This window comes from Anopheles funestus, chromosome 3RL (assembly GCF_943734845.2).
Source record: "Anopheles funestus chromosome 3RL, idAnoFuneDA-416_04, whole genome shotgun sequence".
Lineage (NCBI taxonomy): Eukaryota > Metazoa > Arthropoda > Insecta > Diptera > Culicidae > Anopheles > Anopheles funestus.
This window is the reverse complement of record NC_064599.1, coordinates 8,270,933-8,298,182: the sequence shown is the minus strand read 5'-3', so window position 1 is coordinate 8,298,182 and position 27,250 is coordinate 8,270,933. Positions and strand designations below refer to the sequence as shown.

The following is a 27,250-nucleotide window of genomic DNA, read 5'->3' as shown; positions in this document are numbered from 1 at the left end:
ACAACTTTTATGGTATGGAACTGCCGACCGCTGCCTTGGACATTTCTAGCATTTGACAGATTCAATTCGAAAATAAATGACAGTTGAAGTTCGTCGTAAACATTTGGTGTGATTTTTTTTTAACTTTTCACTCTTGTGTATTGATTATTTATTCAGAACAGTGCTGTTTCATTATTCTACGATGTCCAATTGCTGCCATTTCAATAATTTTATCAATCAAAAACCACATTCCTTATTATTCAGTTTGTACTAAAACCTTTTGTAGATCGAGCTAGAACGTGTATCAATGTTTTCAAATACACAAACGAAGCGAACGTTTGCCAAGAAAAAACTATTTATTTGAATAGTTGTTCAATGTGAACACAAATCTTAAATTTTCAGCACATTCGTTCCACAAATCTTGTTTTTGCACAATTGGATAATGTCCGTGGAATCGTTCCATTGTGATAACAGGGCCATTTTTACACTATCCTACACCCGAACTCTATTTTTGACAGCACATTTCACCTCGTCGTCATCGCAATCGCAGCAAAAGAAAAACTAGAAGAAACCGAACTGGAGTCAAAAAAGCTGCAGAAAAATTACACGCAGTGAGAAAGGAATTCAGCTACAGAGAAATTCGACGTAAGCAGCAAAACTCGGAGGAGTTGTGTGTTCGCCCATCATCTAGCAGAAAGTTGAATAGGTGTGTAAGCAAAGAGTGTTCGAAATAGTGCGAAAAATTGCTATCTGCTGTTGCTTCTTTTGGGTTGAAAGTGCTGCATTCGTCGCATCGCGGCTCAAGGTGTGTTTCGTACTTTGCTTTTCTGCGCGTGCTGTTTTTATTAGCGGAGCACAATTTTCCGTTCGGTGAATATCGCTCGATTCTTGGCAGGGAGAATTGCTTCGCTTTCGTGAAATGTGTTGCTATCAGATAAGAAAGGGCGATAGAAGATTTCGGGAGTGAAAAGTTTGTAGAAGAAATTACTCATCGCCCTCCGTGCGTCCGCTTCGTCCGTTGTCGCCGCGCCCAACCACACCGAAGAGAAGGAGTACTAGATCATCGTGACAGTTGTGAACACAGTGAACAAGTGTCAAAACCGTCGTCATCGTTTCGTTGCAATCTCGCTTAGTTTGTCCTAAAATTATTTGGTGGTGGATATTGTAATTGCGTGCTTAATATTGCGACCCTTCGTTCATATTGTAGCGCAAGTGGTTGCGAAGTTTCGTATCGTCGAGCTTCTTGAAACGTCACTAGCGCCGATTTCCGTCCGCACGGACATACTGATATCTGACCCATTCTCATCTTCTGCATCGCAGCAAGAGGGTTTCCTTGGAGCACCGAAGGTAGTAGCATCCAGACAACAAACCTCACCACAGGCAACACAATGGCGGATGTCGACGATGTGATAAGCGACCAGGACAAGATCCGAATCGCGTCCGACTTCCTGATGCATGCACCGCCCGGCGAGTTCAACGAAGTGTTCAACGATGTGCGCGAGCTGCTGAACGACGATCGGCTACTGAAGGAAGGTGCCAGTGCCGCCTGCGCCCAGTACAACAAGGACCAGCTCACTCCAGTTATTCTCGAGAACTCGGAACTGGCCGTGCTGATCACAGATTTTAACGATCTCGGTAAGTGAGCGCGAACTTGAATCCAACCTCTCGGTTAAGGATTTGCTACGCTGCTTTACATAGTAGTAGCCCCGTCCGCGTGACGTCTTGAAACGGTGGGATCCAACCTAACTGCCAGTGGGCGCCATTAATAGTTTTTGAATGAAAATGCGATCCAACATCCTACTACGCGTACGTAGGCTGTATATTTTTAGAAATCTTTGTCTCTCACTGCTACGTAGCAGTGGTATCAACGGAGATACACTTGCCCCGTCCCCGATACAAGGAAAAAACGGAACCAAATTGAAATTGGGATCAACGTCTCGACGAACACGCCCTGCCGTTGCTATCGTCTTTATCGTCGCTGTGAGAGGGAAGCAGTTTTCAATAGCGTTGACCAAAGTTAACACTAGAGGCATCTGGCAGCACAATGCATTGCGAAATACATGTACAAAAATTACTCCCAAAAACTCTGACTTCCAGCGTAAACTGTAATTTAAAATTCGTTTGGAATTGGGCAAGCTTTCGGTCGACAAAACGGCGATGTGTCACGACCATTATCTGAACGGTCTATCCCGCTCGGCATTTGCTTTGCAAATCAAACACACCCCTGATAAGGAATTGGAAACAGTGTGAAGTTACGATTAGATAATGGCCACAAACGCACGGTGTAGAGATTTATTTCCTATCAATAGGAACGACAAATGGACCCTTTTATTCTTTTTACTGCTATCTAGCAGTAAGTAGTGGCTTAATAAGTTCAAATCATCTGAATTTGTATGATCGGTTACCAGGAGAAGCAAAGGTAAACGATAATTAGTGGACAATTTGTGAGAAACGTTTCTATTTCGAATTTTTCATTAATATTAAACGTGACAAAAAAGACACCTTTAGCGATAGCTATCGAAATGTCTGTGCAAAACGTAAAAATTGTCTTTGGAAACGGTTGGCTGAATCTGCAATCCGTTTCCTTAGAGAAAACGTAACTCAATTTGCGTAAATTTACGAAGCAAAAGATAATATCGTTTACAACAAATCATTATCAATCGTTATCGGATGTGAGAGATGGATTTTTATTTGGCTTTAAAATCATTGTCCGCCGTTGGAGCTAGCCTAATCTTCTTTATCTGCAGTTTATCGGTAACTTGAATCAGCTATAACTGGTTCCTGCGTATGGCAAAACATGGTCCATTTGTAGCAAAATTAACAACAAACATTTAACCGCCATCGAGATACATTTGATATTTTAATAATGCACATATTACAACGTAAACAAATACTGATACACGATCGATCGTTGTGATGACTACATTTTTCAGTTCTCGTCCGCAAGTCACCGCCAGTATGCGTCGAACATGATTCATATTTGTTATATCCCCACCACGATAAACAAACCCCTGTTATGGATTTGCTATGAGCTCATAATATGCCCGACCCGTGGCATAGTTCCTTCTTTCTCTCTGCTCTCGGTTATCTTTACGTTAGGGGATGGTGGGAGTCTACACACACACACTCTCTCTTTCTCTCTCTCTATCTCTGTCTGGAGGGAGACCCATTTCCAATTGCGTGATCTTGGAATGGTGGAAACTCGAAGATTAGGTTGCCCACATGCCACATCCGGTATTCACAATCGGTTTATGGATTATTCGCACCGAAATGCTTCATTTTAGGGTGGATGGAGAGGAATGAATTATTTAATGAACTTGTTCGATTATTTCCTTCCCGTGTTGCCACAACCTAAATACATTACTTGATCTTCTAAATGCTAATTGTTTCCCTTCGATTATTTGTAGTGCTACGCTACCCTGCAAGGGTGTGCTCGCTGTGGTTGATAACAGCCTCGCATGCATAACGAGCGAGCAAGAAGAAAAGAACTCGTCCAGAAACGTGCTGGAATCGAGCCGCTTGTTGGGAGTTTTCGTATTGCTTAAGACACCGCGCGATAAGAAAAAAAGGCCGAGTCGGTGTGGTACTTAGAGTCGGTACTTGGTAGCGTGTCTGCATTCTTTATACAAATGCAACGATAAGAATGGTTACCGTTGTGTGTGGCCTGTTCCGGTAAGCATTCTGTTTTCCCTCAGCATGGTGAACGTTGCTAGTCATTCTCAACAAGCGTCATTTTGTGCTGTATCCGGACAGGATGTGGGCAGTTGATTTGGCACGTTGCCTCAAATATTCACCTTACCTATGCCACTTCCTAACTAATGCCACGAGGGAATGCTTTTCACTTTCACTTTCCTCACAAATATGCACCCGGTCGGGCGGATTATAATAGATTCAATGGGGAGGGGCTGTGCTCGAGCGCTAAACGCCTCGCGGTGGAAAATGCAACACCCGTGGCCAAAAACAATCCTCCCCGAATGTTCAACCGACGTTTTGTGCAGCGAAACGAAGCGAGATGGAAGTATAAAAATATGTGCATTACATGGCGCAAAAGGGAACCGTGGGCATTCCACGTGCGAAAATTAATTTTCATAAGCTGACTTCGGGCCCGATCGCCGAAAGCTGCGTTCCGTTACGATGCTAATCGAATATTATTGTAGGGCGGGGCAGGTTTAATTTCCACGTCAATCTAATCGCGTTGAAGTTAATTAATTTCTTCGTTAGTCAGCTGTAAAAAAGAGCATTATAGACAGAAGGAACTCTTTTTCCTAATAGTTGGTTGTTGGATCTATTTGAAGAGTTTTCCGATAGTATTTACACGATGTTTTTTATCAGCAACCACCCATTGGCAACGACGGTTGATGAATGTGCTGGCTCATATGGCACTTGAACAGCTCACCATGCAGTAAGTTGCAGCAATACCATAAAAGGCAACGTCGTGTCCGTGTATCATCCGTGTTGATCCGCGCTATAGAGGCTGCGTAAGCGAAGATCGCGCAAGGCCACGATGGAATCACTGACCCGTGGCACGCGTTTGGTAATGTTCGTGTGATTAGGATTCCTATTGCCATGTTTTTTTGTGTTGTAAGTTAACGTTTGTTAACGTAGGACTTCTTCAACTATTATGAAAGTAGCTCAACAAAAAGATATGAAAAAGGAATCATTTTATCTGATCGATTTACTGTAAGAACAAAGTTCTAACGTTAGCTGGTGGATGATTTTTTTTGGGCGATTGGAAACAAAGATGTGTATAGAAGATCCGGGATCAGCAAGCGTTTCAAATTCCGCGTTACGAATTCCGCTCGGTTATGCAACGGTACCGTGGTTTGTTGTTTGTATCGGTGATTATGCTTCACTTCGTTGCTGATACACGACGAAGTGCGTGATTTTTCTACCAATTAAAACCCCCCTATCCTATCGTCGAGAAAGATGAGCAAATGAAAAGTAGAAGCGTTGGTGCTGTGGCATTGGTAAAAGCAATCAAAGAAAAGCCTCCAGCGTAAACCGGACTCGGTTGAAAAATGTAACGCAGATAAATCAATCTAACCGATAAAACAACGCACGGCGAAAACCTGTACCGGCAGCGGCGTATTGGAAAACCTTAGAAATAAATTCACTTTTATTGGACGGACCTGTGTTTGTGAGGATATCGCATGTAGTGTAGTGCGGTAGCATCAGTTAGATTCTCGCTTTTTATTAGCCGTCTATCGAAAGCATATCAAATTACCCGATTGTCGATTGTTGGATATGATTGAAGGAAAAAACAGGAATATTGAAACTATACAAATGCTGAACCACCGGATGTGTACAAGCGCCTATAAATGGGTTTTATTTGATTTTCGCTTCCAACTTATTCAATCAATAATGCACAAAATAATCCAATTCCAATTTAAAAAACATGACAAAAATGATGTTTTTATGGAGTCATGTAACATTTTCCACTGGTTAATAATCAGGGAAAGTATTTCAATTAGCTAAGTAAACAAATTTTGCATTTCTAATTTAAGTTGGCGTTTAGTAAAACATCAGTAAAAGAACAAAACTAAGCACATAGTAAGGAAAAACATGCTTTGCCTTCATCACACACAGCTGTACGCTGAATTGTCTAGCCACAATACGGTAATCCGTTTTGTGGCGATTAGTTTAACAGCTTTCCGTGTGACACAGCAGGTCATAGGCCTCCTCTATTAGCGCCACGAATTGTACCATTAACGCAATCGCTCTTTGACACCTTCTTTATGGTGGCAATTTTATTGCGCAGGTTTGTCAGCATTGTCGGTCCATCCATCATGCAACCCTAGCTGTTGTGAATGATTTTATATTTAGCATTGGGCAAAGAAAATGGTAAATACTTTTATCCCATTACAGGGCATGGTCCGACGTTAGTCAATAGGGCGAAATGTGCCTTAAACGATATGTTGGGAGTAGCTTACGTTAAGATATCTCCGTGAAAAACCCGTCTGTAGCATAGTTCAGGGACAGTACAATTGTTATCACAATTGTATAATGGGTTTATCGTTCGTACTAATAGAGGAACCATTAAAGCGCATCTTCGTTGTAAGACGGGTACAGCGAAGCACAATGCCCAAGGTGTATTGTGTTGCTCTGGGAATTTCTGTGGCCTTTGTTTTCGCAAAAGCGTAGACATGACCATTTAACCAAGTGTTAACTAACTCATCACGGTTTTGTATCTTACCACGTTCCACCAACCATTGACACATTAATTAAATGTTGATCTCTATCGTTGATTTCCTTCTGTCCTGTAGGTGGTGGCCGTTTCTTCGATCCACGAACCAAGCAAAGCTTCAAGTTTGATCACCTGCGCAAGGAAGCTACCGATCTGCAGAACCACGATGGTGATCACACGTCGGAACAATGGCGCGCGATGCTGGACATCGAAACGCTCACATACTGCGCCAATCATTATCGCAACGGATCCTGCTCGGTGTACGGCCGAACGGTAAACGGACAAATTACGCTTAACGTCTGCATCGAGGATCACCAGTTCCAGCCGAAGAATTTCTGGAACGGCCGGTGGCGCTCCGTCTGGGTGATCACGTTCCCTGCGACCGGTGGCGGTACGGCCGAGCTGAAGGGATCCCTGAAGCTACAGGTGCACTACTACGAGGACGGTAACGTGCAGCTCGTCTCGGCAAAGGACTGTCGCGAGACGGTACCGATCACGAACGAGGCCAACACGGCAAAAGAGATCATACGACTGATCGAGGAGAGCGAGCACGACTACCAGACGGCAATATCGGAAAACTATCAGACAATGTCCGATACGACGTTCAAGGCGCTCCGGCGGCAACTGCCGGTAACGCGAACGAAAATCGACTGGAGTAAGATAGTATCCTATAGCATCGGTAAGGAACTGAAAACGCAGTAGAACGGTAAGGTGTGGTACAGCCCGGTACGACGACGAGCCCGGTGAGAGTGCACGATCGGATGTGCTGGCAGTCCGAAAGCAAGAAGCAAACATATAGGAGCTAAGGCATGTTAAAGGGCAAAAAAAGAACGCGACACAGCAGAGCGATAATGCAAGATAGAAAAATGGGAGGAAAGCTTTTTTTTTGTTAGTTTCATTCGTACAATATAGCAAAACCATGCTAATGGAGTATCGAGGAGGGAGGGATCAGGAAAAACAGAAACGTGGCGTTGGCGGACAGGTATGTGCATGCAAGCGATCCACACGAAAGGGCCAAAGTTCTTTTGCACCTTCCATCACTAGTATTTAAACGCGCGCCGTAAAATGGTTGGCAGGAACGATGTGGCACATTCGACCTTCCGGTGTTCCTCTCCTGCGTAGAGGATGATCTCTGTTAGTTGCTTGTTTTGCTGCTTTGGATCGTCGTTTATTGGAGCTTTGCTGGGACTGCGCCAGATCGACAGGTGTCTTTTTCACTTTTTTGATTTTTCACTTTATCCATTTTTTTATTTTAACAACTACGCAGTAGTGTAAGTAACACACTTCAGTGCATGAGAAATAGAACAGATTGAGGAAGGAAGGGTAAAGTTTTGAACGCATACTGCAGCAAAAGGATGAAAGCACATACACGAGGAAGATGTAGCGCCTGGTGAATGATGAAGCGAAAGGTTAAGCTAAACAAACATGGGAAATAAATATGTAAAGAAAACAAGAATAAAACTATTTAAATATTTCAACCCTTCCTTCCCATCCTTCACGAAAAGAAAGTGATGAACCAGGTAACTAACGCAAACGACATCGGAACAAACAGAAAAAAAACCTTTGGGTAATCATCCAAAAACCGGAGAATGTCTAAGCACGATCGTGATGGATAATGCATTTTTCTACCCAATGCACTTTGCAGTTACATTTGTTAACGGATGGATGGGAGTGGATTAATAAAGTGCAGGAAAAGATTTGTTTTTTTTTCCTAAACCATTAAAGTTGGTGTAGAAAGTGTTATAGAATGAATAGATGAGATTATGGTAGAAGAATTAAGCCAGAAGTTAGGACATTAAAGAAATGGTCGATTGCGCTGAACAGTTCATTTTATCCATTTACAAGAAGCAGTTTGAAGACTTCCTTCCTAGCAGAACCAAGCAGATAGTATTCATACAGTGTTCAGAGTCCGGTAAGCAGAACGAAGAATGCACACATTATTCACTTTCATATTAAGCCTTTTTCAACCTGTAAAGCGCCCACGTTCGCCGACAAAACACGCACATTTTCACGGTTTCTTGTTGCAGTTCCTAAAACGTTTTAGTTACACATGATTTTTTGTTTTACTTAACGACGTTATTAATTAGTTTCAAACGTTAAAAACAGACTTTCCCAGCAAATGAGGAAACCGATGTATGCAAAGAAGTGAAACCTTCGTAGTGGACACAGCTGTAGGAAGAAACAGTTGTTTGCTTACTTGTTTGGAACTGCATTTACAAACAAAATATCGTCGAAGCGCCGAGCAAGTGCTGAAATGGTCATAGACAAAATAAAATGTGAGCAGGGCATTGTGCGTTGGGAAGAATCGATGCCGCGTAATTTCGATACCACCGTTAGTGTGTTTTCATTTGCCACTTTGCGGAACTGGAACTTATTTGTGTAAAGCTTCCCCAGAAGGATTGCCGTTCTTTATGCGCTACATTATGATTGATTGATTAAGGGAGAGTGAGGAAGCAGTAGCTGTGCGCCAAACGTATGAAAATGGAAAGGCCAAAATGCAAAACGAAAAGCAAAACCCTCGGAGAATGGGAATTCGTGTTAGTAGAATAGCGAAAAGAACAGGTTAACATTGCGAATGATAAAGCACCAATTGTGCTAGTTATTACGATTGAAATAATGAAACGAGCTACAAGAAATAAGCACGAGCCGGCGATGAAAGTATAGTTAATACATAACACAGTGAAATGAAAGAACCGCCGCAAAAGTGAAAGGGCAAACTGCATCATATACGTTAGAAGAATCGAATTTCCTTTTGCGCGCCAACAGCAATGGAAATAGTGCAGTAATGTGCGCTGATGATACATAGGTGCAATTATAGAGTGATACAAAATCAAACAGCAGAAGCGGATTATTAAAAGCCAATAAAACGAAACAAAGCACCATTATGACGCCGCAGCACCACATAGTAAAACGCAAAGGACACACCCATAAACATAGACGCAAGGAGGATCAACGCTGCCTGATTGTTGCACACAGAAAGGGGAGAATAATTGTATATTTAATTACTATTACAAAATATATAAAAATTAAATAAAATTCATACAAAAAAAAACGCGTTTACTTTCCGTGTTGAGAGTTTGGTTTGGGTTTCCATTTTTATTTTCAAAGGAACGACATATTTGCTACTTACAAAACTACATACCACAATAAATAGTGTACGAACACTACTGCTCCGCTTGACTGTCTGCTTTAATAAGCAGACGGCGATCGGGTTCGTTTGCCAGTTCCAACTCGGCCCGTCTAATCACCCACCGATCGTCTTCCATTTCCGCCCAGAAGTAGTATTTGCCCCGGGTCTTTTGGCCCCGCACTGGCACGGCAAAACTGTCTATCTTTCCTCCACCAAACTTTTTGGTTTCTTCTCCAAGATCGAAGCTTAGATCCTTGATAGGTTCGCCCAGTAATTGTACAGCTCCTGGAAAGGGAATAGGCAAAAGGACACATTGTTGTTTTTCATACTTTACACGGAACATTCGCAAAATCATTACCCTGATGTGATCGGAGTAATTTTAACGATTCCTTGTAGTACGGTTGTCGGCGTATTTTATCCTCTAGCTTCACCTTCATAATCAATGCAGCCGTAATTCCACCAACGGCTATGTATGTGGCTGCTTTGGTAAGAGTTTTTAAGGACACCATTCTGTTACGGATGGCGTCAAATTAGGGTTTTATCAAACTTTCTTCACTGATACGAATGCAACACAATCATCGGCCGGCAAATAATGAAATAACCGTAATGTTATTGTTTACAATTGTTTATGTCAAATCCTGTTGCCAAACAATCAATCTGTTCAGAACACACGATCTAGTGCTTCAAGTCGCGTTCAGTAGATACCTCGAGCAAACAAACTTGAATTACCTACCAAAAAGCGCATTTTTGAACGTTTCCTACTGATTTTTATCTCCACCGGATGTAATAGAACCGTACCAATCAGCATCAGTTGTGTAAAAACTGCAGTAGTCTCCAATGTCCCGCTTGTCTTTCAAACTTCATAACATTTTGAAATATTACTTCCAGAGCTGTGCGTAGAAGCCGAGGTACGCAACGGACAATTAACAACAGCACTCTTTTTGATCTCATATACTTATCATGTTTATTTTCAATATATATATACTTTTCATAGTTCTTTTTTTGCTCTTCCTTCTCGCGCACATTCCTAGTGTTGTTTCCATTTATCTTTTTCGCATACAGCTAATTGTTGTCAAACTGGATTCGCTTTTATCCGTAATTCAGTATATAACCACGTGCAAGTGCTTATCATCCCGCTTGTTAATTTAAACGTGTTCGTTTTGTATAGGGCAAACCGCTTTGCAACAAAATGCATACGCGGCAGTCTACCCGTCTGGATAGTCCGGGCACATATAGCTTTACAACTGCTGTGCTGTACGACCATATCAAATTTGTTAATCATATGTTAATAGTGCCTCTCTGCTGTTTGAATTCGAAACACAGTTTACTATCCTCTGTTTTGTTTTTGCTTAAATGTAGTAACAAGTTTTTTTTCCAACAGTCCGTTACAAGGGTTTCGAGTTACGAAACATCGCGCTATTTTGCTTCGTTTGACTTTCCCTCCCTCACGTTGTGTTACTGAAAATGGAAAAAAAAACAAAGTCGAAAACAATACAACAGAAATATTTTGCTATCCCCAATGAAAGGCGGAACCCCCCGGGGAGCATATAGCCTTGCGGACAGGATTGCGAGCTTAAAACCTAGATTAGCAAAGCTTACAAAGTAATTATTAACGTGTTTCACCTTTGCTTATAATGCACAATCATAACTGCAAGTCTAACTTTATCTACGTTTCTTTTTCACAAAATTCTAGTTTTGCCCGTACAGCCAAAAATTGACTAAATAAAAAATCTGCCCCACTGACCCGTTTTCTTCCGACTTGCAACGTTCGAGTCAGTCGTGGAGCAATTGATAAATTTGGTGAATTGTGAGAACCGAAAGTGCGCATCAATAACCGTACCTGGAGCAGAACATTCGCAGCCACTCTCCTAATTATCGATGCAATTCCTATCAAACCACCTCTGGTGGATCTTTCATACAACAACGCACATTGTAACATCATTCGCATCTATAGCTCGAAAGTTATATGTTCATCTAGCTGTTCATCTACAATCTGTTATCGTTTTCCCTTTCTAGCGCTTTTTTTTCGGGACGATATTTTGTAGCCCCTGGAAAGGTTAACCATTCGTAGGCAAAATGTAATTTACCTTTCCGCAATGTTTCTTTGCATCGATTAATTGTATTTCTTCTATTGCCATCTTTTTGTTTTGCAGTCGGAATCGGATGTAATGCAAACTTGCTAGAGTTTTAAGTGTTTCACTGTTGACATAGGATCGTAGGAATCAAAAATTTGTTTTCTATAACAAAAAGAAACATTTTATAATATATGCTAATCCTCATTCGAACCTACCTCCTTAATGCTTCTTATCGTATCGTCCGAACGCTGCTCCAAGGCTACTTTCATGCCTTTAAAATGGTGCTCGAAATGTGTGTGTTTATGGGTTGTTTTCTTCTAACCTGCTTTATCACCTTATCACCCTTTCTGTTTCCTTCCTGTCTCCGCTCATACTAACACCATCCCGAAAAGAAGCCGAGTCTTCAATGAAAACGTACAATTACCGCAAGGTTGGAGAGCGCCAGACCGAGATAAAAGCCTAATCCAGACAGATTTCCCCTTATTCGAGCACGGGCTTCCGAGGTTTTGCCGGCTTTGCCGCCAAAGGGGGCGGTGAGGCTGAGCTCGTTACCACCGACACTACTGCCGGAACTGGGCTCGTCGTAGTGCTGCTTGCATCGTTTTCTTCCGTACTCGTAACTTCTGGCAGAGCATCATTTTCAGCTTCTTGTTCGCCTCTGCTCGCAGCAATCGTTTCATCGCCAGCGAGCTCCTCGGCCAGCATTGGTTTATTTATCGTGCTGCTAACCGTGGGCGAGGATGTTGGATCAGTAACGATCGTTGGCGGTGCAGGAACAACTGCCGCCGCCGTCGCCACCGACGGGTTGCTGCTACTGGCCGCATTAAAACTCAAATCGTTCGCATCGAACAGGGAGGATGTTTCTTCGTCAGTCGTTTGCGATATTGAGGCGGCACCGTCTCCTGCTTCCCGGTGAAGGTGCTGCTGTGCCGCCTGAGGCTGTGGTTGCTGCTGGGGTAGCGAATCTTCCTCCGGTTCGACGTGCAGTGGCATTTCGCCGGGCTTCAAATTGCTATTTACTGAGCGGGAACTATTCTCCTGCAGTACGCCAGCTGTTGCAAGTACATCATCGCTACGTTGTCGTACCGCCGGTTTAGGTCGTAGATCTACAAAAGCAAAATCGAAATGAGTGCTTAAAATTGGTCAAACGATCCAAAAACGAAGTTCCACCGTTGCCATCTTACCAGCTTGTGAATTGTCTTCCGTAAACAGTCCCATAATTGGATTGGAATCATCCGATCGTTTCATGCCGGTACTATCCTCATCGGCACTACCGTCCCCATGCAAAACGGGCCCACCAGCAGCTGCGGTGCTCGATGGTAGTTCCTTCGTACCGAGAGAACTTGTCGTACCCTGCCCAACCAGATGATGAGGTATGTGCGGATTATTGCTGGAACCTGTCACCGCGGCCAACTGCCCGGGCATCAGTCCAACACCGGCAGCTCCACCCTGGGCCGCCGCAATCGCGGCCGCTTGCGATGGTGTTAGCGATTTGCGCGTCTTTTCCGCCTTGCGCCAAAGCGTGATTTCTTGCTGTTTGAAGTACCGCCGGTCTTCGGTGTCAATTAGCACCAGGTTCAGGAAATAACGCACCGAGAACTTTTTGTTAATCTCGCGCATCGTTACGGTGAGATCGTAACCGGCGAGAAACACGCGTATCGGTATGCTTTCACCCTTCACCGGTGAGCCGTCCATGATTTCGTACTTGGCGATAATTTCATTCTCAGTGTACATGTTAGGTCCTACGATGGGGGTACACAGATGTTGGGTAGGAAGAAAAACGTGCAACATCGATTAGCGGGCTGCGATACACGCGCGTAGGCATGGTCAATCAAAACTCACCCGAACCAGTCTGTTCCCGCTTGATAATGGCTATTTCCATGTGTTTTATTTTGATGCGCACCAGTAGAAAATAGATTTTGCCCACAATCACATCCTTTAAGTGGTACCTATTTGAGAAAGACACGAGTCACGAATTAATAGCTGACATTGCTTGAGATCGGCAGGCAGACACTCACTTGCTCTTGTTGTACTCGAACTCAATGTGTAAGCAGTCCTCGATGCCCACTTCCATCTTGATCGGACTGTTCGTGTCCGGATAGCTCGAGAGCGTATGCACGGCTATGTCCACCTCCCGGATGATGTCACTCAGACGTCGGACAATTGTCACCCGCAAGAAATATCTGTTTGTGAAGACGGAAGAAGAAACACTAGCGGGTCAGTATCGAAGCACATGCCGTTGCCCGATCGCGTCAAATCGCGTACCGTAATCGCACGTTCGAACCGACGTACACTTCGTACGGTTTCTCTACATTCGCAAACTCGAACGGATATGACGTGTTCTGGATGAGATCGCCCGGCCGAGCTAGTTCACGGACGAGGCTCAGGAAATCATGGTGATTGCCTCTATCGTAATACAATTCAATTTGACCTGTAACGACCATAACGAAATGATTTAGTGGCAGAAACGAGCGCAACACACGAGCCGTACATAGCGCAATTCTATTTGATATTCTTTATCGATGAATGACCTTCCCATGAATTGGATAACTATTTAGTCGGCTCTTCCGATAGGGGACAACCACCACTTCCCACCCACGGAGTGGGAAACGCTGCGGTAGTTAATTTATGTGTATTAATATCCCACATTCTTGCCTAGTTTGTATGGCTGAAAAGTTTACAAATTGATAAAAGTGCCCGTTTGCTAGTAGTGCGCGTAACGTTCGGTGTTTGTAGTTTGTGATAAGAATTCTTCTCCGAATGAACCTTGCAGGAACAATATATCCGAATTCCTTTACTGCTATTGAACTAATATCAACATGCGAAATTTTACAGAAATTACACACAAGCCTACCACTACTACTACTACTACTAGGGGCAGATTGATTTATATCTTAATCCATGCTACTATCGCACCAAACCAGCATACAAGCAGCTATATCTCGCCTTCGAGCGAAATTGGCATGTACCAATTTACCAATTCACACATGAACACACATCCGCTACACTGTCATTCACCAAACCGGGGCAGTGATATGGCCGCGATTCGCCAAAAAAAAAAACCCACACGCGGAGGAACTTTGCGCATCCATACAAATAGCACACTTACCGATAAGCTCGATTTTGATACCCTGGTGTTCCAACTTGCTGCCCGGTTTTTTCAACGTTATGTTCACCTTTCCGCCCACAGTTTCGCCGTCATAGTACAGTAGGTACTTGTCCTTCTTGCCGTCCTCTGTTTTGATTTCTGCCTGCTGGCGGTTTTCGGCCCCGTCGAACAAAATATCGATGTCGGCCGACTGACCGAAACGGAGAAAATTCTACCAAAGGAAAAGTGAAACGTTTAGCTTCTTGCTGGTGAAGATCGTAGTAGCTTCGATGATCGCTTCGCAACCTGCAACTGATGGCTTACCATGATTGATGAAATAGGATGGTTTCCCTTGTGCCGTAAATGGGATCGTGTTCGTGTCAGTCTATCTGTCCGCCCCAATCACCAGTTAGTTGCTGCTTTATTCTCTTCAACTTCCGTTCGTTTTATCACTGCACCGATATGGGTAGTAACAAACAACGTTACGTTAGTTAACAGCCGGAACACAGTCGCTGCAATCGATTAATATTTGTCCGTCACTATTCACTTTAACTTAATGTTGCTGCTGCTGCTGGAGTTGCAAGCACAACAAACATACGAACATACACGCTTGCATACACACACACGCACACTAACGCAATGCACGCACACAAGCACCAGCATCAATCTGGCTCTGTGAAAGCTGTTCGTGCGGAACACTGCAAGGGCTTTACACTTTTGCTTCAATTAACGATGCACCGATGCGACAGGGGATGCTTCTTGCACACAAAACCAGAAAACAACTTCCGGCCAACTAGGGGTGGTTTGATGCGGCTTCCGTTCTTCCGCGCCCGCAGACAGAGAAAGAGAGACGGTCTGCGGTTTGCTGCCACTTCCGTCCCACAACTGGCTGTAATTCTGAACAGTGCTTATTAATGCAACCAATCGACACCAGTAATAACAATGAGAAACAATTTTCAACCTCTTCTTCACTCGGGAAGCACCGAAATGGAAAATATTGTGGTATGCAGCACCACCTCGCCCCACTAAGAACAGGCTGTGCAGCTCGAGACGACGACAACGACGACGGCGACGTTCTGTTAGTAGGACGGAGATTCGCACGACCAGATTGTATTATATAAGAATGAACTGCACACAGGACGCACAATGCATGGGCAAACGATGTTCCACGCACCGATTGAAAAGAACTTTCCCCGGTTTTGGTTGGTGAGAATATTTCTTTTTCGATACTTTTCCGCGCCGCTGGACCGTCGTTCGTCGTGTCTTTCTTCGTTTCGTTCGTGATTAATTTTTTTACCCAATTAGCCCAAATCGACGACGGCTGTCATTTTCCTCTTTGATATTTGCTGTCAAACTCACCGCAAAAGGGGGTAGGAAAGTTGTGCCTACATTTTCTTTCCATTTTTAACGGCGCCGTGCTTTGGGCAATTTCAACAAACAGAACACGGTTTCATAACGAATCTATTTTACAAAAAAAAAAACTCCAAAAGAGACCTAGTCGAACTAAGTAAAGAAGTTCACAAATGCACGATTCTACCTTGCTGGTAAATTGCTTAGCTAGTCTAAAGAATATTTCCGCAGTATTATTCACTTGTGTCCTTGACACGATCGAAACGTGTGCTCACTTAAATGTTTCGTCTGGCGTAAGTTAACATTTGGCACAACTTCATCGATCCACGCCGGATCGATTTCGGTAACGTTCCGTAGATAGTTTAGGCGCGTTGCTACCAGTTCCGTATAGATGACAACCGGGGGTCGCAGTTTGCCGGAGATAGAACTGGACGGATGTATGCGGGCCTTTAGCCCACTGGCCGAGGTCAGGTAGAGATGGTCCGGTTGCTTGGTGGCGATATTGGCGAACAGTCCGGTCAGCAAACATTTAGCCACCGGTGTCGTATCGTTGCCACACGTGCTGCTGGGAATGTCGAACGCTTTGCATATTTCGCTCAACTGTTCCCGGATTGAAGCCGCATGCGTTAGATTGCGTTCGTGCAGGAAATTGTCAAAGCACCACATTTTAGGCTTCGTTTTCGTCTTGAACTCGTTAAACACTTTCAGCAGTGTGATGTGATCGCCCGATTTGTCGTAAAACTTTGAATGTGCGATCAGCATCTGTTCGCGCTTTTGCGCACTATTGGTAAAGATGTTCTCTCCCGAGAGCATCGCAATGATTGTCAGCATCTCTTCTAGGCAACCGAATTTCGACGCCGAAAGCAACATTTTGGAGTATTTTGGATCGAGCGGAAAGCGAGCCATCCTGCCACCAAGCGCGGTGAGTATAGGATTCTCTACCGACGAGATCGCATTCAATGCCTTCAGCTCTAGCAGTGCTCCAACGATAGCTTCTTCCGGTGGTTTGTCGATAAAGTCAAAGTCCTTATAGTTAACCCCCATCACGAGCAGGTTAAGGATGGTGGCTGAAAGATTGCAGCGCAGAATTTCCGGTGCTGTCATTTTATCCAAATGCTCGTACGCTTCCTTGGAGTACGTTCGGAAGCAGATGCCATCACTGACACGACCCGCTCGTCCGGTGCGTTGGTGGGCCTGTGCTTGTGATATCCAGCATACTTTCAGCATATCCATACCGGTGATGGGATCGTACGAACGCACCTTAGCTCGCCCACAATCGACTACGTATCGGATGCCGTTAATGGTAATCGACGTTTCCGCGATATTGGTTGCAAATATAACCTTCCGAACGTTGGATGGTGCCGGATTGAACACGTCCAATTGTTGCGTTTGTGGCAGAGCTGCGTACATAGGATATACAGCCAGCTTTGGAAGATCCGACGGAAAGCTCTGCAATTTTAAAAATGAAGAGCACGTTAGATGAATTCCTGCAAAGCATCTACTACCCTGGTCAAGTACCTTTGCTAACCGACGCATTTTGTTGACGGTGGCATCGATTTCTTCCTGTCCAGTAAGGAACACCAGCACATCTCCAGCAGGCTGCGTTTGATGAATTTCCACCACCGTCTTCAAACACGCTTCAATGTAATGCATTTTCTCTACCATCTGGTAAACCTTGACCTGGTACGTACGTCCTTGCAGATACACGATCGGACAGTCAGAAAAGTAGTTTGCAAAGTGGTCGCAATCCATCGTGGCCGACATAATGATGACCTTTAGCGGAGGCATACGCTTGGAGGCTCGTATCTGTTGGGCCTTTTTCACCACTCCAAGCAGCACATCCGTTGCAACGGTACGTTCATGTACCTCGTCCAGTATAATCACATTGTAGTTGCGTAGCTGTCGATCGGAAAGTGCTTCACGGCACAGTATACCATCGGTCATGTATTTGATCTGTGTGTTTCCCGACGTCATATCCTCAAAGCGCACTGTATAACCCACCACATCTCCCAGATTGGTGCCCATCTCCATGGCAACCCACTTGGCTACTGTAATAGCGGCCACACGACGGGGTTGTGTTATGGCTATCGTCTTGTCTCCGTTAAGTCCGGCTTCGTAGATGAATTGTGGCATTTGCGTCGTTTTGCCACTTCCGGTTTCGCCGAGTACGATTATGGTAGTTGACTTTCGTACCATTTCCATCAACCTGTAACGACGTGAATCGCAATGAGATTAGACACACAGATTTGATCAAAACCGCGTGGGGGGAAGACTTACGATTTTCGCACCGAGTAGATTGGCAGCGAATGGCGTTGTTGTTTCGCATTTTCCTGCTTCATATACGAACGGTACTGATTGCCCACCGTGCTATTGCGACTCGAAAGTCCGGAATCCATAATTTCTAGTTGTTTTACTATTGCTAGAAGCTTTTCTATTGAACAACAACAAAAAAACTACAAACCGCGACGTAAACATTCAAACCGATTGCAAAACACGCCGCCGAAAATGACAGTTGCACGGTCAGCGTTGGTTTATAGCCCAGTGCAGAGAACTCATTTGAGTTTAGGTCGCATTGATTCATCATCAAAAGAGGTCTGCTTCAGCTAATAAACTAATACACAAATTGAAAACATTAAATAAATCGTTCCAGCACCTTTTATTGTTCAAGTTTATATTGCATCAAATTTAGCCGCCTAATCTACCGCACAAATTTAGCCGCTTTCCCTCGAGACGTCAGAAAACGTTTTAATTTTTTTAGCTACCACCTGTCAAAGGTTTCGCGCATAGACCACGCACTTTGCATTCATTCGTTCGTTGGTTGTTGACTTCTTCTCGTGGCGCACGCTTCGCTCCCGTTTCTGTTTCTACAAACAGTGTATGTGTTCTAAAAACTATTAAACAAAATGTTTATTGCACAGTTTGCAATATAAGCGGTCGTGTTGAATTTCAAAATACAAGATAGAACTGCAGAATGCACCATACGCTTGTGGTTTACTTTCCGATTGAAAAGCACACGAAGGTCTGCTTTCTTCTTTACATGGTGTAGCATGTTTTTGCTGCAAGAAGTCCATCTGTTTGTCCTACTTTTCCCAGCGCGAAGCATAATTCTGCACACATTCGAATGTGCTTATGGACCTTGGCGAAATGTGCATGTGCAGTGCCGTGCTGTGAAGCTGTTCATCGATAACTCAAACTTGTATTGCCAAAGTGTTGCTTAGACCTGATTTCGTAAAAACCCATTGCATGCTGTGCACGCCGAACCGAATGCAGTTTTACTTTCTGCGCTATGTGTGTGTTTTTGTGTACCATTGAATAATGTTGCAAGCAGTGCTCGAGGCAAGGTTGCATTAGCCAGCAGATAATTATCTCCTATCCAGTAGTGTGCCCCGTCCCGAAAGCTAGCCATGCGGAATTTGCACCATTCGTAGTTTCGTGTCGAAACGCTACAGAATCAACTTCTAGCCAATGCATTGGGAACCGAACGAACGAACGAACGAAACGTTCTCCCAATCATGTGGCAATGGGTAATTGAATAATCGGCTCAAGATAGCAAACTACGCTGGTTTCCAGCTTTAACGACACTAACTAATTCACAAAGGAACTGAAACAGGGCATTATGCATCACCACCAGTGCAGCACCAGAGAAGCATTGTTTGCTCATAGGGGTGTTTTCGTCTTTTCTGGATGATTTTCCTTCCTTCCGTGTAAAATGCACGTAGAGATAGAAGGAAACCCATGACCATGCATGAAGATCGATCGAACAAATTATTAATCTTCCGAACCGCTGTAATTGACTGACCATTAGCGCTTCTCACGTGGGCTGTCGTGTCGTTTGATTTTGCGTGTCTAAACGATATAGACAAATCCAGCATAATACATAAAGCCCGATATTACAGCTCTCAACTATTGTCCTCGCAACAAGCAGACTGATCGTCGTTATCTTTCACACCATTTGGTGAAACAAAGCGGAAAATCCTGTTACCACCTGTTAACTGTTGTACACTATCCAACACTAGAACGGGGGGCCGCCGCGCGTGCTGTAATCCAATTCCGCGACCGGTCGTTAAGTTATTTTTATCGTAAAACGGACGACACGGCGTGTTACGGAAGGACACAGTCCATTCATATGTGCTGGATATGGTTTCTTTGTTTCGCGCCTAAAACCCACCGGTTGGCCGAAACCGATTGGACCGCTTAAGGTTGATTGATTAGGTTTGTTCACACGATGGCACGGTGGCTATTTCGCCCATCACACACATGTTGCTGAAATTGAATGGTGTTACAGATTACCATAGTTACAAGTGCCATTGAACCTGGGACAGATGTATGTAAAAGTTAATTCTAAGTCCCAGCTGCAACAATGTAAGCGTATCGTATGCTTTCCGTAACCATGGTTACAACACACCCTGTGAGGTGGATCATTGAAAAGTGAAAAAAGCATGTAACCACTTGCCGGTCTAAGGGATTTGTTTTTTCTAAACCAAAAATAACCGGCCTGCAACATTCCCGGTTGTTTCGTCCCGAACATTGCTGGCCTGCGGTGTGATTGTGAAAGACGGCTTACAGAACAGGTGTTGCAACAAGAGTGTTGAGGTAGGTTTCGCAACATCCCGCAAACCATCCTGCAAACTAGCATACACCAACATTTTCAGTACACCGGTAATTGGCCTAATTGAATTTGAATGTCAAGCTACATGGCGGTGAATCGTGCAGGAATGTGCTTGATGCGATGTTTAAAATAGACGACCTATCATTTTTTTATGTCACCGAAAACAACTCTTTATTACTTTCCAAACGTGCAAAATTACTATCTTCCGTACAGTAAATCAATATCTTCAGATAACCTAATAGCTTCTCCTGGTGTTCCTGTGTAAATCATTCGAAAGATCATTTTCTTTTTTTTTTATTCTCAGTATACCTAGCAGATGGTTAATGGCTTTAAACACATCACGTACCCTTGCGCATGGAGCAACATTAAACGGAGAAGATTTCGTGCGTCATTTGCGGCTAATCAGTCTGAAGGCGCCTGAAAGTACCTCTTGCCGTCGGTTCATCATAGGTCACTTGAGTGGAACTTTTATTTTTTTGCATCTTTCTCTCTCACTTCGCGTTGCCTTTAAGCCATGCCGTTAAAGCATGGTCGATTAGTGTTTGACGCTTTTTGTCTGCAAATTCTCCTCGGACACGTATTCCCGTTCGTATATATGCTGCGAAGCGATCACAGCTACATTAAAATGATACGAAGATGAAGAAGAACGGCGACGATAACGTGCAGGAAATGCATTGAAATATAGCATTTAGCTTCGAACGTAACTCATACCGTCGAAGTGGTGAATGTTGATTGAAAGCGCGTTGTTTTTATTTGTAAACAAAGTTGTTGTTTATCGCACACGAAATTGATACGTACGCGCGTACGGATGGTATGGTTCACATAACACGCGTACCATGTATGTTCGACGAACAAGAATAGAGAGAATGGAAGGTTATCTCGCTTCGAAAGTCTTATCTCGTACCGATCCTCCTAACAGCCACAGGAAATGTATTATATGTTTGCCAAAAAAAAAAGATGTCTAACAATTAATTTTAAAATCTCTTTGCAGCTCGCGCTCTGTGCGAACCAGAGAAACGGTTTTCATTGCCACGACCTGAGTAACTAAATTCCAACGCACATCAAACATGCAAGATGGTCTCATTTCCCGCGCGGGTGCCACTATCTACAACGATGCCTTTTCGGGCAAAGGGCCCACCAACTACGACCCCGTGAACGGCACGGGTCAATACTCGCCAACGAAATCATCCTGCGCCCATCTGTCTCGTCCATCTCCTCCTTCACCCCAACACACACCAAACGGTGACTTCAAACTTTGCGGATACGAAGGCACGATGAACTCCTGCGGTCCGCTAGGTGATGAATGTGTACCAAATACCGCCGGTACAGGTGCCGGCAAAGCAGACATCTTTGGCGTGCTGGAATTTTGGTTAAGATTACGATACGACCTGACGACCGTACCGTGGGAACAGTTGAAAACGGTTCAGCTTAAGAACCCACGTGCTGCGCCCGGCTGTGCATACATTCCGACAAAGGTAAATCGTGCGCTGTTTGCTTTGTGCGATAACAAGCTGCTTTCTTATCGGCAAGTGATGAAGATCACCGACAGATGATTTATGGCGGAGATTCCGAGCTGGAATCTTGGAAGAAGATAATTTTACTTTCAACCCTCTTGATAAGCTGGCTAGCAGCGAAAGGGGAAGTGATTGATGTTTCGATGCCTTTTGAAAGTTTCCCCGATAAGATGCTTACCGGTGATCGTACAATAAATGTGCTCTGAATCATTTAGCGCACTTTGTCCCTTATGCTTATCATCGTCACCAAAAAAGATGCCTCCAGTCAATTAGCGACTAATACCGTTTGTTGCTTGTTTTTTCAGGTTGAACACATTGCGAACATAATCACGCACGGAACCTGGGTGCTACCTTCGATGTATGCTGGATTGCAGCTTTACGATCGAAGCCACACGCCTGCTCAAACGTTGGCGGCTGTTATCTACGGTGCCGCCCTATCGATGCTGTTCTTCGTGTCGACTTGCTTCCACTGTGTCTGCTACTGCAATCACAATCGTCCGCTAAAGGATGCGCTGCACCGATGCGATCGTGCCATGATTTACATCTTCATTGCCGGTTCGTACTATCCGTGGCTTAGCCTAGGTCACACGACCCATCCACAGATTGTGTCGGTGGTAAAGTGGAGCGTTTGGGTTATGGCGGTGCTGGGCATCGTCTATCAGCAGGTAAAGTATTATACGAGACAAAGCGTTCGATTAATGACCATTTTAACGATTCATTGCATTGTATGCTTCTTTCCACAGATGTACCACGAACGGTACAAGTGCTTGGAAACGTTCTTTTACGTTGTGATCGGGCTCGGTCCATCGGTTGTGATTATACTGTGGGGCCACGAATTTACCGGTATGTCCGAGCTAAAGTTTGGTGGCATTCTGTACATTATCGGTATCGTGTTCTTTAAATCGGACGGGCTTTTCCCGTTCGCCCATGCTATCTGGCATCTGTTCGTGGTGTTTGCTGCATCCGTTCATTACTTTGCCATCATGACACACCTGTTCCCGGACTCGAGCGCCATCGTTACGCCTGTGGTTGGATCCGTGGCTGGTTAAACTGGGTACAGAAGCTAGCAAGAAGCTGCAGAGAGGAAGGTGATATTTATATCTTTTTGTTTTCATCCATTCTCATATGCAAATGCGGGTTAGAAATCGATTGATTGAACGTTAACGTTTCTTTTTTTTGTGTTTTGTTCATACAACCTTGTGTTCATTGTTTTTAAATAGAGTTGGTTATTTTTGTATAGTGTAACATATAGGTACTTTGAGGCAGATACAGGAGATAAGCTAAAGAAAAACAATGTATACAAATAATGGCATACCCCACTTAGGAAGAAAGGAAAGTTTCTTAGAAACAAATAATATATTTCTATTGTAACATTTTCGTACCAGTGTGGTGGGTGATGTGGTGAACTAATTGCGGATGGACAAGACGTCCTTTCGGGTGTAGCAGCTAATGGATCGATTTGCCTAACACGTTTCAACCCTGCTCAATTTATTAGTAGATATATTATCTTTCCAATCTATAAGTTTTAGACATTTTTTGTCTATTGGTAATACTCAACAATGATGCTATATATTTTGTACTATTTTTCTCGAAGTCTTTTCTTAAGTTTGTACACCTCTACAAAACAAATTGCTCGAGGCAGATATCCTGCGCAACAGACAGGGATGGGGCTAGCATAGTTTTTTTTTGTCTTATTGTGATATGTAGCATGTTTAAGAAATGGTTTATAGTTAGTTAGAATTTTATTTTTCACCAGTACAAGCTGTGGTTTAAATTATCCATAGGCAAATGCAGTACATTAGCAGAAATGCACATACTTCATCAAACACAAAGAAACTGGATAATTATGGTACCAAAATACGCAAACAAGCATGTAGTGTAAGTGAAACCACCTAGAAAAAACAAATGTCGATAATCAGAAGGGAGCTCTCTATGTGTTGGGGTTTATTAGATGAAGTGTATTGATATTATTATTAAGGGTTTGAAGGGAAAATATAGTAGAGCCTTACCGAGCGGTTAACTCGACATTTGTCTAACCGGTAGTGGTTATACACCGGTTTAAAGTCTGAATATCGTTAGTGCGGGTCTATAAAGTAAACTGAATTCACCGACTACAATGTACCGGATGGGAAGGATGGGTCAACTCGTAGCCAAAACAATACACCGTAATCGCTAGATACTCGACTTTATCACAATCAATCGAATAGCGAAAGTCTCTCTTGAATATTTCACACCAACAAATGCTAAATACTCGAAAGATCACCAACCCACCTTTACAGTAGAATTAAATAGCATTGAAAATAGGTTTGAAAAACAACAAACAGTTTACTAGTTTTGCTCAGCTCGGAAACAGAAAATATACGACAAATATGCGCACTGGTGGTAGCAAAAAAAGAGGTTAACAACTATTAAACAAAAAAATAGTATTCATCAGTAACAAATGTGACCAAAGGAAATGTGTAGACGATTAGAAACCTCTATAAAATTTCAACCATTTGCAAAATATATCTTAAACAAAAGAGAAAAATAGTTAACCACCGCCTAGAGCAGATTCCCATCGATCGTGAGTTGTAATAAACAAAAAGTGTAACATTTCACATCGTAAATACTTCCTCCAAACCAGTTAATACAATTAAAATATTGAAAGTTCAAATAGCATAATTCTAAAAGCGTTTAATTACAGAAAGAAAAGCGTTTTTTTCGGAATGGGAAGAAAGTTTTATTAAAAATATGCTTTGAAATGACTTTTTTTTAACGATTCACCCTTTGATCACAAACTGATTTCAAACTGATTTTAAACACTATTGCAGTGTGCTAACAATTTTTCAGTGCTCAACATTTTATTAATGAACAGGACCTTTCATAATTTCGTGCAAACGACGTGTTTGACGCTCCGGATGACGGAAAAAATTATCCAACACATATTCAATCTCTTTGCGTGTGTGCAACGGTGGCCAAAGTGTAGTAAGGGCGAAATGGCTGCAAAAGAAGCAGAAGGTAAGAATCAATTAAACGGGAACAACTAGCTAGCTGGTCGCTATGTACCGGTGGAACCGCATCGAATCGTAGGCCGAATTTTGCATCAACTCAAGCATTTTCAATTCGTAATTAAACTGTTTCTCATACAGAACGTTGTTTGCGTGATACCGTTGGCGACAGATGGCCGAACTGAAAGTAAACCCGTGCAAACCATCAATGTGTAGGAAAAATACAAACTAACTCTCTATCTTACTATGGTGGCTGTAAATTGGTGTAGCTCGGATGTAGGCTCTCCTCGGATCGGTTCGATTTGGGTTTCTTTTTTTCACCCGACTTTCGTTTAGATTCACGGCGTTTTTTACGTTGCTGCTGGAAGTTACCTCTATCCATTATGACGAAGAATTTGATGTGAAGATTTCTTTGTTAACAAAATAAAACCCAACCAAAGACGGTTCGAAAGGAATTACTTTCCCACCGAAATCACAGTAGAGAAAGACTAAAATAATCCGGGTGCAAAACTGCACATTTTCCGTCGTTATCGTTTCCATAGCAACTGATACGGAATAGGAAAGCAATCGATTTGTTTGGTTAATGTAGGTCAGCGAAAAAGGGGAAAATTCAATCAGGTGGAACAACTTTTGCCCCAAACATTTTCTGATTGACGGAGGAATTTGCTTTCGTTTTCATAATATTTGTATCGGCCGGCTGTATGAGAGCATTTTGATTTTAAACGTTTATCGATTAGTTTTCAAAACCAATGACAGGAAACAAACAGGCCATATTAATTATGCATTGTCTGAAACGGTGACGGTCGTCCTTGAAAGGATCTCGAATTCAGTATTCAATATTAAAAATACACCGTCCGGCGCTTTGTCGTTAACAAATTGGTCGGCGCACATTAAGAATGTTCTATGAAAAGCAACATTTTACAGTATGTTTTAAAATACAACGCAACCCCCCAAAACTGAGACAACAGTCGTTATTATTAGAGCTATTCAGACATGGTTCATCGAAGTCATCGTATTATGTTATCGATTATGTAAAACAAAAATGTGTACTATTGCATCGTAGCAAACTTTGCCTGATAGTCGAATCAGGTTGTAAACGGCGTTATGTAGAGGAGTGTTTCAGTTCCTACCAAGTATTGTTTGATTTTTTTTTGTTCTGTGGCAATGTTCCGCAACGCTTTCCAGCATCGATTCGTTACGGTGTTCACTAGTGGTGGAAGCAAGCCGCTTGCCATCTGGGATGTGCATACGAAGAATGGCCACGCTAGACGTGTGACCGATGAGAATACTCGTTCACTTGCGTTCGAGCTGACCGGTGTAAACGTTGCCACCACCTTTATGGTAGCGCCATGTGCGCCGTGTCCCTCCCTCTCGATTAAACTTCCGTTCATTGTGATGCTGTTGAAAAACATGAAGAAATTCTTTTCTTTCGAAATTCAGGTGAGCTTTGCGATGTTCAACTACGATTCCGTGATCAACAATTCTTATGTCTATTGCGTTTTCTGAACAGATTCTGGACGATAGACAATCGCTGCGTCGTTTACGCTTCTCCAACTATCAAAGCGTAACACGTGTGGATAACTTCAGCGCCTTCATACCAATATCTTTGGCCCCGGGATGGGGTCAGGTACAGATTAACTTGGCGGACTTTACTCGAAAAGCATATGGCACGAACTATGTCGAGACAGTTCGATTGCAAATACATGCAAACGTGCGTATCAAGCGTATTTACTTTTGTGATCAACTTTACACGAACGACGAAACACCGCCCGATTTGAGACTGGTACAACCGATCCGACCAAATCGTATGATGCAGCTAAAGATGCAGCAGAAGCCACCGAAGATCCCACATGAGCCAATTGAAACGGTACGCCCACCGACACCGATAGATAATACTGATGTGACTAATCAGTTGGATAATGAGCTTGCACCAGCACAATGTGCCGTTGGAACAGAACTCTAAATGTTTGCTAAATAGTTAGATATTAGCTAGGACGGTTTATTTTATTACTCCCTGTAATTGTTTTTGATATTTTTTACAAACACGTGTTCATTACAACAAACACGTGTTTCATACAACTTTAGCAACTCCTATCGGCATTTTTAAACCGGCATGCTGACATTACAAAATTGACAGTTTGGCGCAAAATACCAAGCAGCATGCTGCAACACGACAGCCATTTGCAAAGGTCAAGTTCGTACAACACTTGTCAATTGGCACGGCAAAACGTATGTTTATTTTTGTTCCACAATATTCACTGCAAATTCTTAGTGATTCGCAAACAATAAATAATGTATTGTATGAAACCATAATTTACCTTATCCGTTCGTGTT

The 27,250-nt window shown here is 43.2% G+C and overlaps 7 protein-coding genes and 1 long non-coding RNA gene across 12 annotated transcripts; 3 read left to right on the top strand and 5 right to left on the bottom strand.

The window, feature by feature from the left end:
• The first annotated feature begins 500 nt into the window (after nt 1-500).
• On the top strand, nt 501-7,871 carry LOC125770702 (F-actin-capping protein subunit alpha). Of its 2 annotated transcripts, none has more exons than XM_049440635.1 (3): nt 501-784; nt 1,300-1,614; nt 6,243-7,871. In XM_049440635.1, exons 2-3 carry the CDS (start codon nt 1,368-1,370, stop codon nt 6,863-6,865), a joined length of 870 nt encoding a protein of 289 aa, XP_049296592.1. In that variant the 5' UTR covers nt 501-784; nt 1,300-1,367; the 3' UTR covers nt 6,866-7,871. The 2 variants fall into 2 exon arrangements, with proteins under 2 accessions (XP_049296592.1, XP_049296591.1); XM_049440634.1 differs by having other exon boundaries at nt 502-685.
• Nucleotides 7,872-9,050: 1,179 nt separating this feature from the next.
• On the bottom strand, nt 9,051-10,057 carry LOC125770734 (uncharacterized). Its single transcript, XM_049440690.1, has 2 exons — nt 9,652-10,057; nt 9,051-9,578 (listed from the first exon to the last, which is right to left on the bottom strand). Exons 1-2 carry the CDS (start codon nt 9,800-9,802, stop codon nt 9,328-9,330), a joined length of 402 nt encoding a protein of 133 aa, XP_049296647.1. The 5' UTR covers nt 9,803-10,057; the 3' UTR covers nt 9,051-9,327.
• A 174-nt stretch (nt 10,058-10,231) lies between these two features.
• On the bottom strand, nt 10,232-15,788 carry LOC125770654 (vacuolar protein sorting-associated protein 26B-like). The gene is made up of 7 exons (XM_049440556.1): nt 14,781-15,788; nt 14,478-14,688; nt 13,634-13,799; nt 13,387-13,551; nt 13,211-13,317; nt 12,553-13,110; nt 10,232-12,474 (listed from the first exon to the last, which is right to left on the bottom strand). The coding sequence occupies exons 1-7, from the start codon at nt 14,781-14,783 to the stop codon at nt 11,849-11,851; spliced, it is 1,836 nt and encodes a 611-aa protein (XP_049296513.1). The 5' UTR covers nt 14,784-15,788; the 3' UTR covers nt 10,232-11,848.
• A 111-nt stretch (nt 15,789-15,899) lies between these two features.
• Nucleotides 15,900-18,315, bottom strand: LOC125770650 (ATP-dependent RNA helicase DHX33). The gene is made up of 3 exons (XM_049440550.1): nt 18,084-18,315; nt 17,325-18,012; nt 15,900-17,255 (listed from the first exon to the last, which is right to left on the bottom strand). Exons 1-3 carry the CDS (start codon nt 18,200-18,202, stop codon nt 16,044-16,046), a joined length of 2,019 nt encoding a protein of 672 aa, XP_049296507.1. The 5' UTR covers nt 18,203-18,315; the 3' UTR covers nt 15,900-16,043.
• A 128-nt stretch (nt 18,316-18,443) lies between these two features.
• LOC125770755 (uncharacterized) lies at nt 18,444-18,852 on the bottom strand. Its single transcript, XR_007419237.1, has 2 exons — nt 18,762-18,852; nt 18,444-18,690 (listed from the first exon to the last, which is right to left on the bottom strand). It is a non-coding gene; the product is annotated as an uncharacterized LOC125770755 (long non-coding RNA).
• LOC125770689 (monocyte to macrophage differentiation factor) lies at nt 18,567-24,582 on the top strand. 4 transcript variants are annotated; one of them, XM_049440612.1, is made up of 4 exons: nt 18,567-18,681; nt 21,407-21,890; nt 22,235-22,594; nt 22,673-24,582. In XM_049440612.1, exons 2-4 carry the CDS (start codon nt 21,483-21,485, stop codon nt 22,976-22,978), a joined length of 1,074 nt encoding a protein of 357 aa, XP_049296569.1. In that variant the 5' UTR covers nt 18,567-18,681; nt 21,407-21,482; the 3' UTR covers nt 22,979-24,582. The 4 variants fall into 4 exon arrangements, with proteins under 4 accessions (XP_049296569.1, XP_049296567.1, XP_049296571.1 ...); XM_049440610.1 differs by lacking the exon at nt 18,567-18,681 and adding an exon at nt 18,800-19,330; XM_049440614.1 differs by lacking the exon at nt 18,567-18,681 and adding an exon at nt 20,303-20,399.
• A 90-nt stretch (nt 24,583-24,672) lies between these two features.
• On the bottom strand, nt 24,673-25,790 carry LOC125770736 (uncharacterized). The gene is made up of 3 exons (XM_049440692.1): nt 25,162-25,790; nt 24,975-25,097; nt 24,673-24,908 (listed from the first exon to the last, which is right to left on the bottom strand). The coding sequence occupies exons 1-3, from the start codon at nt 25,296-25,298 to the stop codon at nt 24,773-24,775; spliced, it is 396 nt and encodes a 131-aa protein (XP_049296649.1). The 5' UTR covers nt 25,299-25,790; the 3' UTR covers nt 24,673-24,772.
• Nucleotides 25,791-25,986: 196 nt separating this feature from the next.
• LOC125770713 (cilia- and flagella-associated protein 20-like) lies at nt 25,987-27,229 on the top strand. The gene is made up of 2 exons (XM_049440657.1): nt 25,987-26,356; nt 26,427-27,229. The coding sequence occupies exons 1-2, from the start codon at nt 26,081-26,083 to the stop codon at nt 26,877-26,879; spliced, it is 729 nt and encodes a 242-aa protein (XP_049296614.1). The 5' UTR covers nt 25,987-26,080; the 3' UTR covers nt 26,880-27,229.
• Nucleotides 27,230-27,250: the final 21 nt, after the last annotated feature.